This window comes from Brachypodium distachyon, chromosome 3, assembly GCF_000005505.3.
Source record: "Brachypodium distachyon strain Bd21 chromosome 3, Brachypodium_distachyon_v3.0, whole genome shotgun sequence".
Lineage (NCBI taxonomy): Eukaryota > Viridiplantae > Streptophyta > Magnoliopsida > Poales > Poaceae > Brachypodium > Brachypodium distachyon.
This window is the reverse complement of record NC_016133.3, coordinates 28353517-28366097: the sequence shown is the minus strand read 5'-3', so window position 1 is coordinate 28366097 and position 12581 is coordinate 28353517. Positions and strand designations below refer to the sequence as shown.

Genomic DNA, 12581 nt, shown 5'->3' with positions numbered 1-12581 from the left:
CCAACTGCTCTTTGTGTACCTTTTCTATCAACAAAACAATGATATCATACAACCTTTCAGGTAAGTAATTTCATTATGATACCTCAAATCACAGATGGCTTTCTAATATAGCATGGTGTCGATGTTTGGCATGATAGAAGTATAAAACTATGTGATGTGTATTAGTTTTGGGAAGTGTTACAAAATGGAAATATGAGTGCAGTGTGACTTCACCTTTGAATGCTATAAATAACCAAATATCCCATTAAGGAGCAAACATGGTCCTATCAAGTGGCACATCCCACTGTCGCAATATTGAGAAAAAACTACAGCCAGAGTAGCAAATTGTTCCGATAACATGTGAAGCATATTTGTAGTTTATTCTGATGAAACAGCCAGAGTCCAAGTATGAATAGTCAGAGTCCAAGTCTAAATTGTTCTTGGTTAAACACCATCTGCCACAAACAGTCCAGTCTTTGGAACAGAAGCCAGGGGTGAAACAGTTTTTTTTGGGGTGAAACAGTTCTTGAAGATCAGGTTATCCAGATGATTGATACTGTCTTCTTAATATCCTGCCTGACTATATACACAAACAAAAGCAGCTCGGAAATCTCAAGGCTATCTGCATACCTCATACTTATATAGCTCTGCTTCCAGTAGCACATTGCATCCCATCTTTCAACGTCTGCCTCTTGATGGATCAGCTCACAACTAGGTTAGATTTAGCAGTCTAGCTTACAGAAAGAACCTAAGTCAGTGCCTGAATGGCCAGAACAGAGAGCTTCAAAGGATTTCCCTGATTCAAAAAGAAAGCATGATCAAAATGCTGCAGGGGAATGCCTTTTAAGAGATCCAAAGGGTAACCATCCTCCTATCAGAATGTACAGAAGCACTCTGGAAGGGCGAAATCATCCTTCATTTTCATATCCATTGCTATAAGATCCAGCAAGGCATAAATATCTGTTGAACCAGAATGAGTCTTGTCTTGGGCAATAAACCTGCAGGGTCTTCCACCAACATCAATCTCACTAAACCCAGGGATCTTTTTCAGTCCTCTCTCACTCATCACCTTTCTGGCTTTCTTCGCCTCTTGCCACCGCTTTGCCACTGCATAGATATTGGACAACCCAATGTACCTGCCATCATGATCTGGCTGCAATCGGACAAGCTGCCTGCCGACTACCTCCCCCAACTCTACCCATCCATGCAGATGACATGCATTCAGGATAGCACCAAGTACAGAGACACTGGGTTCCATTGGCATACTCTTAACAACACCATATGCTTCCTCTAAGCGACCTGCTCGACTAAGCACATCTACAAGACAAGCATAGTGCTCAACATGTGGTCTGAGCCCTTGAGCTTCAAGTGAGCAAAAGAACCTCCAAGCCTCATCCACCAGACCACCATGTACACAAGCACTCAATAAACCAAGGTATGTGATCTCATCCGGCACAACCCCAGAATGCTGCATCTCCTGGAACAGCTCCACTGTTTCCATGCCCATTCCGTGTACTGCAAGCCCGCCAATCATGGCATTCCACATCAAAACATCGGTGCTCGCCACCGGCACAGCCCGAAACACCTCAAGCGCCTCGCTGATCGCCCCACACTTGGCGTACATGTCCACAAGCGAGGTGGCAAGCCTGAGGTTCAGTAGGAAGCCACGCTCCTGAAGGTACCGGTGCATCTGCCTTCCCCGCCTGAGGTCCCCCAGGTGCGCACACGCGCCTAGCATGCTGATCATCGTGACATCATTTGCTCTCACACCATGGCCAGTCGCCGCAGCTTCCATCATTTCGAACAAAGCAAGCGCCTCACGGTACTCACCGCACTTGACGCACCCGTCGATCATGGCACTCCAGGAGACAACGTCCCGGTGGGGCATCCGGTCGAACACCTCGCGGGCCGCGGATAGGTCCCGGCACTTGGCGTAGCCGTCCAGGAGGGCGTTCCAGGAGACGGGATTCGGGCGGGGGATTTCGTCGAACAGACGGCGCGCGAGGTCCGGGAGCGCGCAGGCTGCATACATGTGGACGAAGGAGTTGGCGATGTGGAGATCGCAGGGTAGAAGACCGAGCCGGAGCGGGTGCGAGTGGAGCGAGAGGGCGAGGCGAGGGGACGCGAGGCGGGCAGCGGCACGGCCGAGGAATGGGAATGTGAGGTGGGAGGGGCGCAGCGCGGAGCGGAGGAGGAGGAGGAATAAGGAGAAGGAGAGGTGCGGGGTGGAAGGAGACGAGGAGGTCGCGCGGATGAGAGGGTCGAGCAGCGGCGTGGAGAGGGCGCGGCCGTCGAGCTGGCGGAGGAGGTGCGGCGGCAGGAGGACGGGGAGCGGAGGCCGCATTCGAGGGGAGAGGCAGAGGCGCTAAGCAAGAGCGGGAACTGCGCGCGCACATATATATATATTTGGAACCGCTGACTGTTTTGATTAAGCCCTTTCTTTTTAAAAAAAAAGGAAAAGATGTGTTTGGGCTGCCCTTGGGCCGAAGCCCATGTAACAGTCCAGCCTGTTTCAGGAGATGCGAGGAAAAGAAGAAAACCCTAGCTCCCCTTCTCTTACTCTTTTTAGTCCAGCGGGCACCGCCTTTGCTAGTTGGGTTTTGTTTAGTTCACATTTTTCATTGTTGCAACTTCATTTACCTTCGTCTGGACTGTTATCGGAACCACACCTTTTTATTTCAGATTGCAACATTTGCAATTTCAGATTGCTATTTCATGATTCTTGCTTGTTCTCAATTGCTAGAGGGGGTTGAACTTCATGTTCTGGCTGACGGCACCACGATGAACTGTATAGTCGGATGTGAGAGCCAACCCCCACCGAATCGAGAGAGGGGTTTCCATCGAAATATCGTGCCACCATCAAATTTATAAATGTATAAGAAGCAAACTATCGCTCCTAGCCCTACCATGCGGGGCTAAAGTTGTCGATCTCGGACACCACAAGTCGTCACGCCACATACTAAAATTGCCTTATCGTAGAGCAATTTGCCACAAGACATGCGACACATGTCACGTTTTTCCCGATCGGTCGAACAACGTAGCATTCTCTCTAAGAAACAAAAGAACGAATGTTGGTTTCTTATAAATTTCGTTATAAATTTCGGTTATAAATGTACTGTATTAAGGATACTGTTTTTCTCTTTCGATTTATGGAGCAGTATTTAGCTAGTAAGTATGTGCTGCTGTCTCACAGTTGATTCTGCAGCAATCTCTCCTTCGTAAACGGAATTGGTAAAAATTGAACCACTGAACCAATGCCACACTGTAATCTGAAGCTGGACGATGAGTATCGTGACAGCAGGACTCCGTGCAAAGCACACATGTGAGCATGTTTCGTCTTGAAAGACGATGACGTTTTTTGTCTTGACCCAAAGTTGATCGCCGTAACCGAGCCCCACCACTCCAGTTTCCCAGACGCTTCCCCGCAAACGGCCAAATAAAATCCACCCTGTGGATGTGATCCCGCCGGTCCGAAGCGTGCTCTCGAGCTCAACTGTGGCGCGTGCCCTCTGCTCATTATTATCTCCTCCATCTCTTCCACCCATCATCACACTAAACTCCGTCTACGGCCGCCGCCGCGCGCGTGAAGCTGGGCATGGCCGCGAACAACGGCACCGGCGGCCGCGGGAAACCGCACGCCGTGGTGATCCCGTACCCTCTGCAGGGCCACGTCATCCCGGCGGCGCACCTGGCGCTGCGCCTGGCCACGCGCGGGTTCGCCGTCACGTTCGTCAACACGGAGTCCGTGCACCAGCAGACGGCGCGCGCCCTCGGCGTGTCCGCCGCTGGCTACGACATCTTCGCGGCCGCGCGCGCCGAGGACGAGGAGGAGGAGAATAAGCTGGACGTGCGGTACGAGCTGGTGAGCGACGGCTTCCCGCTGGGGTTCGACCGGTCGCTGAACCACGACCAGTACATGGAGGGCGTGCTGCACGTGCTCCCGGCGCACGTGGAGGAGCTGCTCTGCCGCCTCGTCTGCGACGTCGACCAGGCGGCCTCCACGTGCCTCGTCGCCGACACCTTCTTCGTGTGGCCGGCCACGCTGGCCCGGAAGCTCGGCGTGCCGTACGTGTCCTTCTGGACGGAGCCCGCGCTCATCTTCACGCTGTACTACCACATGGACCTGCTCGCCAAGCACGGTCACTTCAAATGCCAAGGTATTGTATGTCGCGTTAATTTAAGTCATTAGAACGAAGGGGCTTCTAGATCGGAGCGTTGATCGATCCTATAGCATCACATTGGTTCCTTGCTCTCTGTCCGGACCTGCACGTGTTCCTCTTCCTCGCGGGTGCACAAACGGACAGAGTCTGACGGAGGCGTCGCTCGAATGCCTCGATCAGTAGGAGTATTTTCTTTTCCTTGTTAGCTTGCTATGTGTGCAAATGCCATTTCGCCGAGGCCCGGTGGTCCAGGATATCATTATCACGGGGACTGGAGAACAAGACGCCGGGTTAATGCAGGAGGTGCCTGTCAGCCTACATCTGGGGCCGACTTTTAGTAAGCATCCGATGACTCTTCTTTTTTGAACAACTATTTCTAGAATGCTGAGTGCGACAAGAGAGAGTGAGTATAGCGCCACGACTAGGCCGGTAATTGGTCTTCAAGTCCAAGTCACCATTGATCTCACACCAAAAGTTCACTTTAGTATTGCAAAAAAATTCTCATGTGTGGAAAGAATACAAATTTAGCGACATGTGCAAAAATAGTAAATTTAGAGTGCTACACTTCGAATTTGCTATACCTGGCCATCTTCTTTGTTTCTTTTGGAAGCTACAAATGGAGCGCGTTAATTCGAGTCATTAGAACGAAGCGTCTTCTAGCTCGGAGCGTTAATCGATCTTTATAGCATCACATTGGCTTCGTGCTCTGTGTCCGGACCTGCACGTGTTCCCGGCGGGCGCAGAAACGGACAGAGCCTGACGGAGGCGTCCCGGTCCCGGCCCCAATCAGTAGGAGGCAGGGCAAATGCCATTTCCCTTTCGCTGTTAATTACTCCAATCAGTAGCTTGCTGTGTGTGGTTTGATCCCAGGGGTAGGAAAAGTATTCGAGGATGTCACTGTCAGGGAGACTTGACTCGATAGAGAGATAGAGTATAGCGCACCATTAGGCGTTAATTTCTCTATGAGTCCGATCTCCAGTGATCTCTTTCAGGCCAAAAGTTCATTCTAGTATTGGAATTTTTTTCCCAAGATCATGTGTGTAAAGTACAAAATTTAGCGACATGTACAGAAACAACAAATTTATAATAGTGCAATTACAGTTTGCTATTTCTTTGCTATATTAGGCCATCTTATCTGTTTGTTTTTCGAAGCTACAAATGGAAATAATTTCCACGAAATATTACAGTACGATAGTTAATTTCCACATATATATATACGAGGGCACATACAAGTGACCAGCTGTTTTAGATTGTTTTCGAAACTTTAAAGTTAGTACTACATCTTACAAAAAAGCAAGAAACAAGTAAAAATAATCTTTCTAAACATTAGTCATTTAACTAAGAGAGTGGATATTTCTAAGTCGTTTGATTTTTAAACAAAAAAATTAAATCTAAACTGTTGCATCAGAATCGTTGGATTAAGATATATTGCGTAACTGTAAATGTCATCTTCACTTCTCATGCTCTTAAGTGTTGCCGTTTGATTAAGATCCAACTACCAAACAAGTCAACTGATTACTAACTAAAATTCAGACAATTACTCTGTAGCAAAACCGTTCAGGGGACCTTTCACTCTCACCTTCCTTTGCTCTGGTTCCATGTCTAGATATATTTTTTTCTTTAGAGACATGTCTAGATATATTCCAAGGACGATGCTGGTCCATCAATCATTATCAGGTTACCTCACCTGCCCACAGCACACGCACCACCTGTACAAAACACCAGATATTGTGACAAACCGCACAGCCAACCATTCGTTTAGTCAGAGACATGGTACGCGCGCGTGTGTGTTTTAAGGTGTGACTACGTCTCAAGCACCTGATATTTAAAAAAAAAGGATTAAATCTTAGTCGATAGTATTTGAGCCATAGGATTTGTGTCTGGAAACCATTCCTACACTTTTATCTCCATCGTTCATTCCAAATCTTGAAGCACATGGCAGATCTGACGGTTGAGCAATCGACTAATCTCTAACTGAAAACAAGCGATTTAGATATAACAAAACCGTTTTTATAAAGCCCGCCAGATTAATAAACGAAAGAATTCTTACGCGAATCACTTAACTTTCCCCTCAACTTTTGACTTAGCGTTTGCCGCAAACACCAAATCATCACACTAGACTTGAATCACTAAAAAATCTTCGAAAGCGAGCGAATCGGATGCCGGCAACCCGGCGGCAACGCCGATAATGACGGATATAATATAGGCAACGCCGAGGATTATGCTCAAGTTTTGCACTCTTGTCACGATGCACCATTGGGTGGGTGGGTGGGTCAATGATGGGGTCACCCATGTCGTTCACGGGGTCTCATATAACCGGGGAAGTGACGATGCGCAGTTCAGCTAGGATTTTCCACACTTGATCACGGAAGAGAGATCAATCAAAAGGAAACCGAGGAATTAGCTGCCTAGCTAGCAAGGCAGGTGGTGATCGATGGCGCAAGGGGAGTCCACCGGCGTAGTGGCGAGGCGCGGCGGCGGCGGCAAGCCGCACGCGGTGGTGGTGGTGTACCCGCTGCAGGGCCACATCATCCCGGTGACGCACCTGGCGCTGCGGCTGGCGTCGCGGGGCTTCGCCGTGACGTTCGTCAACACGGAGGCCGTGCACGACCAGACGGCGCGCGCGCTCGGCGTCGACCCGGCCGGCTACGACGTCTTCGCCGGCGCGCGCGGCGAGTGGTCGTCCGAGATGGACGTGCGGTACGAGCTGGTCAGCGACGGGCTCCCCGTGGGGTTCGACCGATCGCTGCACCACGACGAGTTCATGGAGGCGCTGTTCAGCGCGCTCTCCGGCCACGTCGAGGCGCTGCTCCGCCGCGTCGTCGTGGACCCGGCGTCCACGTGTCTCGTCGCCGACACCTTCTTCGTGTGGCCGGCCACGCTGGCCAGGAAGTTCGGCATCGCGTACGTGTCCTTCTGGACGGAGCCCGCGCTCATCTTCAACCTCTACTACCACGTGCACCTGCTCACCAACAACGGCCACTTCGGATGCGACGGTACATATTACTGCACGCGTATCTCAAGTCTCAACACCAAAATCGCAAGCCGTTAATTATTCATGCGTAGCGCGTTGGTTTCAGCTTTCTTTTTAGAATCTCGCGTTGCTTTTAGTCTTTAGAACGAATGATTTTAGTCTCGCTCTGTTCTCGGACCTGAACGCGTTCCTCCCGGTGGCCGTAGAAATTCCTGTCCTTTGTTGACTTGGCACGGTACGTGCGCAAATGCCATTTCGCCGCTCGGTTTGGTTCAGGGGGAGGAGGAAAGTAGAGAACGCTTCAGGTGTACCAATTGAACTGGTGCACCCTGCGGGCCCGAACCACCCCAGCCGTCGGATTGCAAAGAAGGGCCGATTGAATCTGAGATAAGGAATTCACGGTTCTTCATTTAGCCCCTTAAGTTTTGAATCAACCCGCAGTCCACTTCTCTATAGGATATTGCGGACTGCGGGTGAATTTAAACAGAACTAAGGGTGTGAATGAATTACCCTATCAAAACTACTTCTTTTGTTAGATGTTCTTCACTTTGTGCCACCCATAAGTGTCGCAACCTTTTGGTTATAGTAAACTTATTTAAGATATACTTTGAGATAATTATTTTCATTAAATAAATATCTTGAGAGAATTTTTATTTAGCAGAAAATTGGAGTGTATTTTCAATTTCGAAGCAACCCATCTGCACTTTTTTCAAAAAAGGGAAAAGGATCCCCGGCCTCTGCATCAATAGATGCACACAACCATTTTTATTGCAATGCTAAAAAAAGACGAAGTCATACAGTTCACCGATCACCGATCATGGATACAAAAATAAGCCAGTGAAATAGAACAAACATAACCAATCTAGGCGTCTATGCCGCCAGCCAGCCGGTTAAAGATATCCCGAGATACCATCTCCAACTGGTTGCATCCAGTATCCAAAGGTTCCAGCAGATGCGCAGGAAGCAGAAAAGCCCAAAGACGAATCCAGTGAGTAGCTTTGTAGATAACATGCAAAAAGTGCGCAATTCTTGATCGATTAAAAACAACATCATTTTTGCAATTTCAAATAGCCCAACAGAATGCCGAAATTCCCATCCGAATCTGAGCTTTAATATTTGTATCCACACCATTAAGCCAATTGCCAAACATGTTAGTAATCGATGTCGGTGGAGGCAAATTAAAGGTACAGAAAATGATGCGACAAATAATACGCGCAAGCGGGCAAGCGAGAAAAAAATGTTGTACACTCTCATCAGAATCACAAAAACAACATTTTAAACTCCCTGCCCAATTCTGTGTCGCGAGATTATCTTTTGTTAATAAAACTTGGCGATCAAGGAACCGCATAATTATCTTGACTTTTGATGGGATCTTTAACTCCAAAGGTATTTCCGATGAAAAACCGTTTGCCTATCCATATAGTGAGCATACATAGACTTAACAGAGAAAACTCCCGATGAAGTAAGGCTCCAGACAAATGTAACGGGTTCATTAGAAATGTTAACCATCATCATCGTTAGACCAGACGTAATGAAGTAAGCTCCAGACAAATATATCAGATTCATTAGAAATGTTAACCATCATCAATGGTTGGACCACATGTAACCATCTTGTCCAATTGGCTCCAACAAGGTTTAGTCTAAAACGCATTTACGCTTGGTTAGAGCATCTCCACTGAGGCCCCCTAAAGGCCTCCGAAACGGATTATGGAATCTCACCCAGCCCCCCCCCCCCCCCCCCCGCCCAAACAAAAAAGAAGCTGGCATGGCTTTTAATTTTATCCGGCGCCTCCAGGCCGCACCGTACTCACATGGGGGCTAGCGGGGGGCGCCAAATGAAGTTGAAAAGCAGCATGAGCAATCCATGTCGGCGAGACAAACCAAATTTGAGGGACCGACATTTTTAGGGTGCGGCTGGTTGCTGGCTCCACCCTAAAGGAATTGTTTGCACCGGCACCTCCCCATATGGCCTTGCGTCGGACCCGATATGGGGGGGTAGTGGGGCACGAGTGGAGATGCTCTTAGTCTTACAAAACAGTCGATATCAGGCGTTGTGGGCTTGTGGTAGCCGCGAAGTCTCTGTAAATACTCCTTCTGTACCGAATTAATTGGCGCCGGACATTTTGCCAAAAACCCTTGCTATTTTTCGAAATAGAGCTGCAGTCCACGTTCTACTAGATCTTTTGCAAACAACCCTCTGTAGTTTTTTAAAATCAAGGCGCAATCCACATTCAATTGAAGATCTGGACTGCAGCTCAATTTCAGGAAATAGCAAGGGTTTTTTGCGATTGTTTGGCGCCAATTAATTTGGAACGGAGCGACTATTTTACAAGGCGCGAGCGTGTTCTTTAAGAGCACACCTGATTAATCAATCCCCACCAAATCAGTTGCATCTCATACGAGGCATGCATCGAATCATCGAAAATCATACAAACTGCCATGGGGTCGCGCGGGGCATATCTTCTGAAGTGACCGGGAAGGCGGGAATGAGGACCGACCGACGATGTGCATGTGCAGACAATCAGTCGTTTCAATCAGCTAGGCAAAGTAATCCGAGGAATTAGCTAGGTGGGTAGGCGATGATGGCACAGGAGGAAGCCAGCGCATCGGCGAGCCGCGGCGGCAAGCTGCACGCGGTTGTGGTGCCGTTCCCGCTGCAGGGCCACGTCATCCCAGCGGTGCACCTCGCGCTGCAGCTCGCGGCGCGGGGCTTCGTCGTGACGTTCGTCAATACGGAGGCCGTGCATGACAGGACAGCGCGCGCGCTCGGCGTCGACCCGGCTGGCTACGACGTCTTCGCCGGCGCGCGCGCATCGGCGTCGTCGGAGATGGACGTGCGGTACGAGCTGGTGAGCGACGGCCTCCCCGTGGCGTTCGACCGGACGCTGCATGCCGACGACTTCATGTCCGCGATCCTTTACGCGCTCCCGGTCCACGTCGAGGAGCTGCTCTGCCGCGTCGTCGCCACGGACGACCCGGCCGTGACGTGGCTCGTCGCCGACACCTTCTTCCTGTGGCCGGCGACGCTGGCCAGGAAGCTCGGCGTGGCGTACGTGTCCTTGTGGACGGAGCCCGCGCTCGTCCTCAACCTGTATTACCACGTCGACCTGCTCACCAAGAACGGCCATGTCGGATCCAATGGTGAACAGACGGGACAACCGAGCCCGCCTTGAATCTCTGTTCGCCCGATTTGCTTGTACTGCCTTCGCGGGGCGTTTGCTGTACAGCTGCAAAAATGCATGTTTTCCCATGCCATTGGTTCTGACGATCCTTGTGGAAATTTTGCTGCAGAGCCGCGGAAGGACACCATCACGTACATCCCGGGCGTGCCGGCGATCGAGCCGCGGGAGCTCATGTCGTACCTGCAGGAGACGGACACGACCACGGTGGTGCACCGCATCATCTTCAAGGCGTTCGAGGAGGCGCGCGGGGCCGACTACGTGCTCTGCAACACCGTGGAGGAGCTGGAGCCGTCCACCATCGCCGCGCTCCGGGCCGAGAAGCCCTTCTACGCCGTGGGCCCGATCTTCCCGGCGGGCTTCGCGCGCAGCGCAGTCGCCACCTCCATGTGGGCCGAGTCCGACTGCTCCCACTGGCTGGACGCGCAGCCGCCCGGGTCCGTGCTCTACATCTCCTTCGGCAGCTACGCGCACGTCACCAAGCAGGAGCTCCACGAGATCGCGGGCGGGGTCCTGGCCAGCGGCGCGAGGTTCCTGTGGGTGATGCGCCCCGACATCGTCAGCTCCGACGACCCTGACCCGCTCCCCGAGGGCTTCGTGGCGGCGTCCGCGGGGCGCGGGCTCGTGGTGCCCTGGTGCTGCCAGGTGGAGGTGCTCTCCCACGCCGCCGTGGGGGCGTTCCTGACGCACTGCGGCTGGAACTCCGTGCTGGAGAGCGTGTGGGCCGGGGTGCCCATGCTGTGCTTCCCGCTGCTCACCGACCAGTTCACCAACCGGCGCCTGGTGGCGCGCGAGTGGCGCGTCGGCGTGCCCGTCGGGGACCGCGGCGCCGTGTTCGCGGACGAGGTGAGGGCGAGGATCGAGGGGGTGATGGCCGGGGAGGAAGGGGAGGAGCTCAGGAAGGCGGTGAAGAAGGTGAGGGCCACGCTCGAGGCCGCCGCCGCGCCTGGCGGGTCGTCGCAGCGGAGTTTCGACCAATTCGTCGACGAGCTCACTCGCCGTTGCGGCGGACGTTGAGCCGATCGAATCGGTCAGATGCGCCTATCCACGTCCTGTATTCTCTCGTGTAATCTATGTGCACGTATAAATCGGAGACCTAAGTGAAACGTAAGACTCCTACTATTTCTCTCCAGCAAACTTTCTGTATCATGTACTCCGTACTCTTGTAAAAAACATCCTGCGAAACTCGCACGTCTATTGAACAAAACGAAATCAAATACTCCGTATATGGGAGGCTTCGACTAACAAAAAGGACACCGGCAGTGCCAAAACGGCACGAACCATAAACAAATAAACTCTCGAAATGGCACTGGCTTTAATAACCCTGATTAGTTTTCACCACGACTCCACGGGCATCTTCAACAACTTCCCAAGCTGGTTCACTAAGTTTTAGAGATAAAAGAGAGAAGAATTTTAATATTATGTGCACTTCGCAGTAGATTTTTAAAATCCGATTCCCTGTAATTATTTCTAGATCATAGTGACATACAAATTTAGCAATATCGACCGATATGTCTTCTTAATGTGTGTTTTAAGATATTCACGAAGGTGTGTACCAACCGTATTAATGCGGTCGCTAGCTCGATTATTAAGCCCTCCCAATCTGCCTTCATGTCGGATCGCCACATCTTGGAGGGTGTGGTTGTTATACATGAGACGGTCCACGAGTTGCACTCTAAGAAGTTGGATGGAGTAATTTTTAAAATTGATTTTGAGAAAGCTTATGACAAAGTTAATTGGTCATTCCTTCATCAAGTGCTTCGGATGAAAGGTTTTGATGATAGGTGGTGTGGTTGGATTGATGATGTTGTAAAGGGTGGCAGTGTCGGTGTTAAGGTTAACAACGACATTGGGCATTTCTTCCAAACAAAGAAAGGGTTGCGCCAGGGGAATCCCTTATCCCCGGTCATGTTTAACATTGTTGCTGACATGTTGGCAGTCCTCATTGAGCGCGCTAAGGAGAGTGGTCGGTTAACTAGTGTTGTTCCCCATCTAGTGGATGGTGGGGTTTCTATTCTTCAGTATGCTGACAATACTGTCTTTTTTTTAAATCATGACATGGAAGAGGCCAAATATCTGAAGTTGCTCCTGTGTGTCTTTGAGCAACTGTCTGGCTTGAAGATCAACTTCCACAAGAGCGAAATTTTCTGTTTTGGGCAAGCTAAAATTTTTGAGGCTCAATATAGACAACTGTTTGGGTGTGGGGTTGGGTCTTTCCCATTTCGATATCTTGGGATCCCGATTCACTACCGTAAGCTGTTAAATAAAGAGTGGAAATGTGTCAAGGAT

The 12581-nt window shown here is 50.5% G+C and overlaps 3 protein-coding genes across 4 annotated transcripts; 2 read left to right on the top strand and 1 right to left on the bottom strand.

Moving 5' to 3' along the window:
* Positions 1 to 44: 44 nt before the first annotated feature.
* On the bottom strand, positions 45 to 2663 carry LOC100828605 (pentatricopeptide repeat-containing protein At5g08305). The gene has a single exon (XM_024461834.1). It carries the CDS (start codon positions 2321 to 2323, stop codon positions 854 to 856), a length of 1470 nt encoding a protein of 489 aa, XP_024317602.1. The 5' UTR covers positions 2324 to 2663; the 3' UTR covers positions 45 to 853.
* A 741-nt stretch (positions 2664 to 3404) lies between these two features.
* On the top strand, positions 3405 to 11518 carry LOC100841252 (UDP-glycosyltransferase 86A1). Of its 2 annotated transcripts, none has more exons than XM_003573929.4 (2): positions 3405 to 4136; positions 10405 to 11518. In XM_003573929.4, exons 1-2 carry the CDS (start codon positions 3575 to 3577, stop codon positions 11307 to 11309), a joined length of 1467 nt encoding a protein of 488 aa, XP_003573977.1. In that variant the 5' UTR covers positions 3405 to 3574; the 3' UTR covers positions 11310 to 11518. The 2 variants fall into 2 exon arrangements, with proteins under 2 accessions (XP_003573977.1, XP_003573976.1); XM_003573928.4 differs by lacking the exon at positions 3405 to 4136 and adding an exon at positions 4506 to 7135.
* LOC112271774 (UDP-glycosyltransferase 86A1-like) lies at positions 7142 to 10398 on the top strand. Its single transcript, XM_024461836.1, has one exon. The coding sequence runs from the start codon at positions 9693 to 9695 to the stop codon at positions 10284 to 10286; it is 594 nt and encodes a 197-aa protein (XP_024317604.1). The 5' UTR covers positions 7142 to 9692; the 3' UTR covers positions 10287 to 10398.
* Positions 11519 to 12581: the final 1063 nt, after the last annotated feature.

Excerpts from the sequence above, each read along its gene's own strand:
- LOC100841252 (XM_003573929.4), top strand. The coding sequence starts at position 3,575 with ATGGCCGCGAACAACGGCACCGGCGGCCGCGGGAAACCGCACGCCGTG. Across the intron at positions 4,137-10,404 it reads CGGTCACTTCAAATGCCAAG|AGCCGCGGAAGGACACCATC; the intron begins GTATTGTATGTC and ends ATTTTGCTGCAG.
- LOC112271774 (XM_024461836.1), top strand. The coding sequence starts at position 9,693 with ATGATGGCACAGGAGGAAGCCAGCGCATCGGCGAGCCGCGGCGGCAAG.
- LOC100828605 (XM_024461834.1), bottom strand. The coding sequence starts at position 2,323 with ATGCGGCCTCCGCTCCCCGTCCTCCTGCCGCCGCACCTCCTCCGCCAG.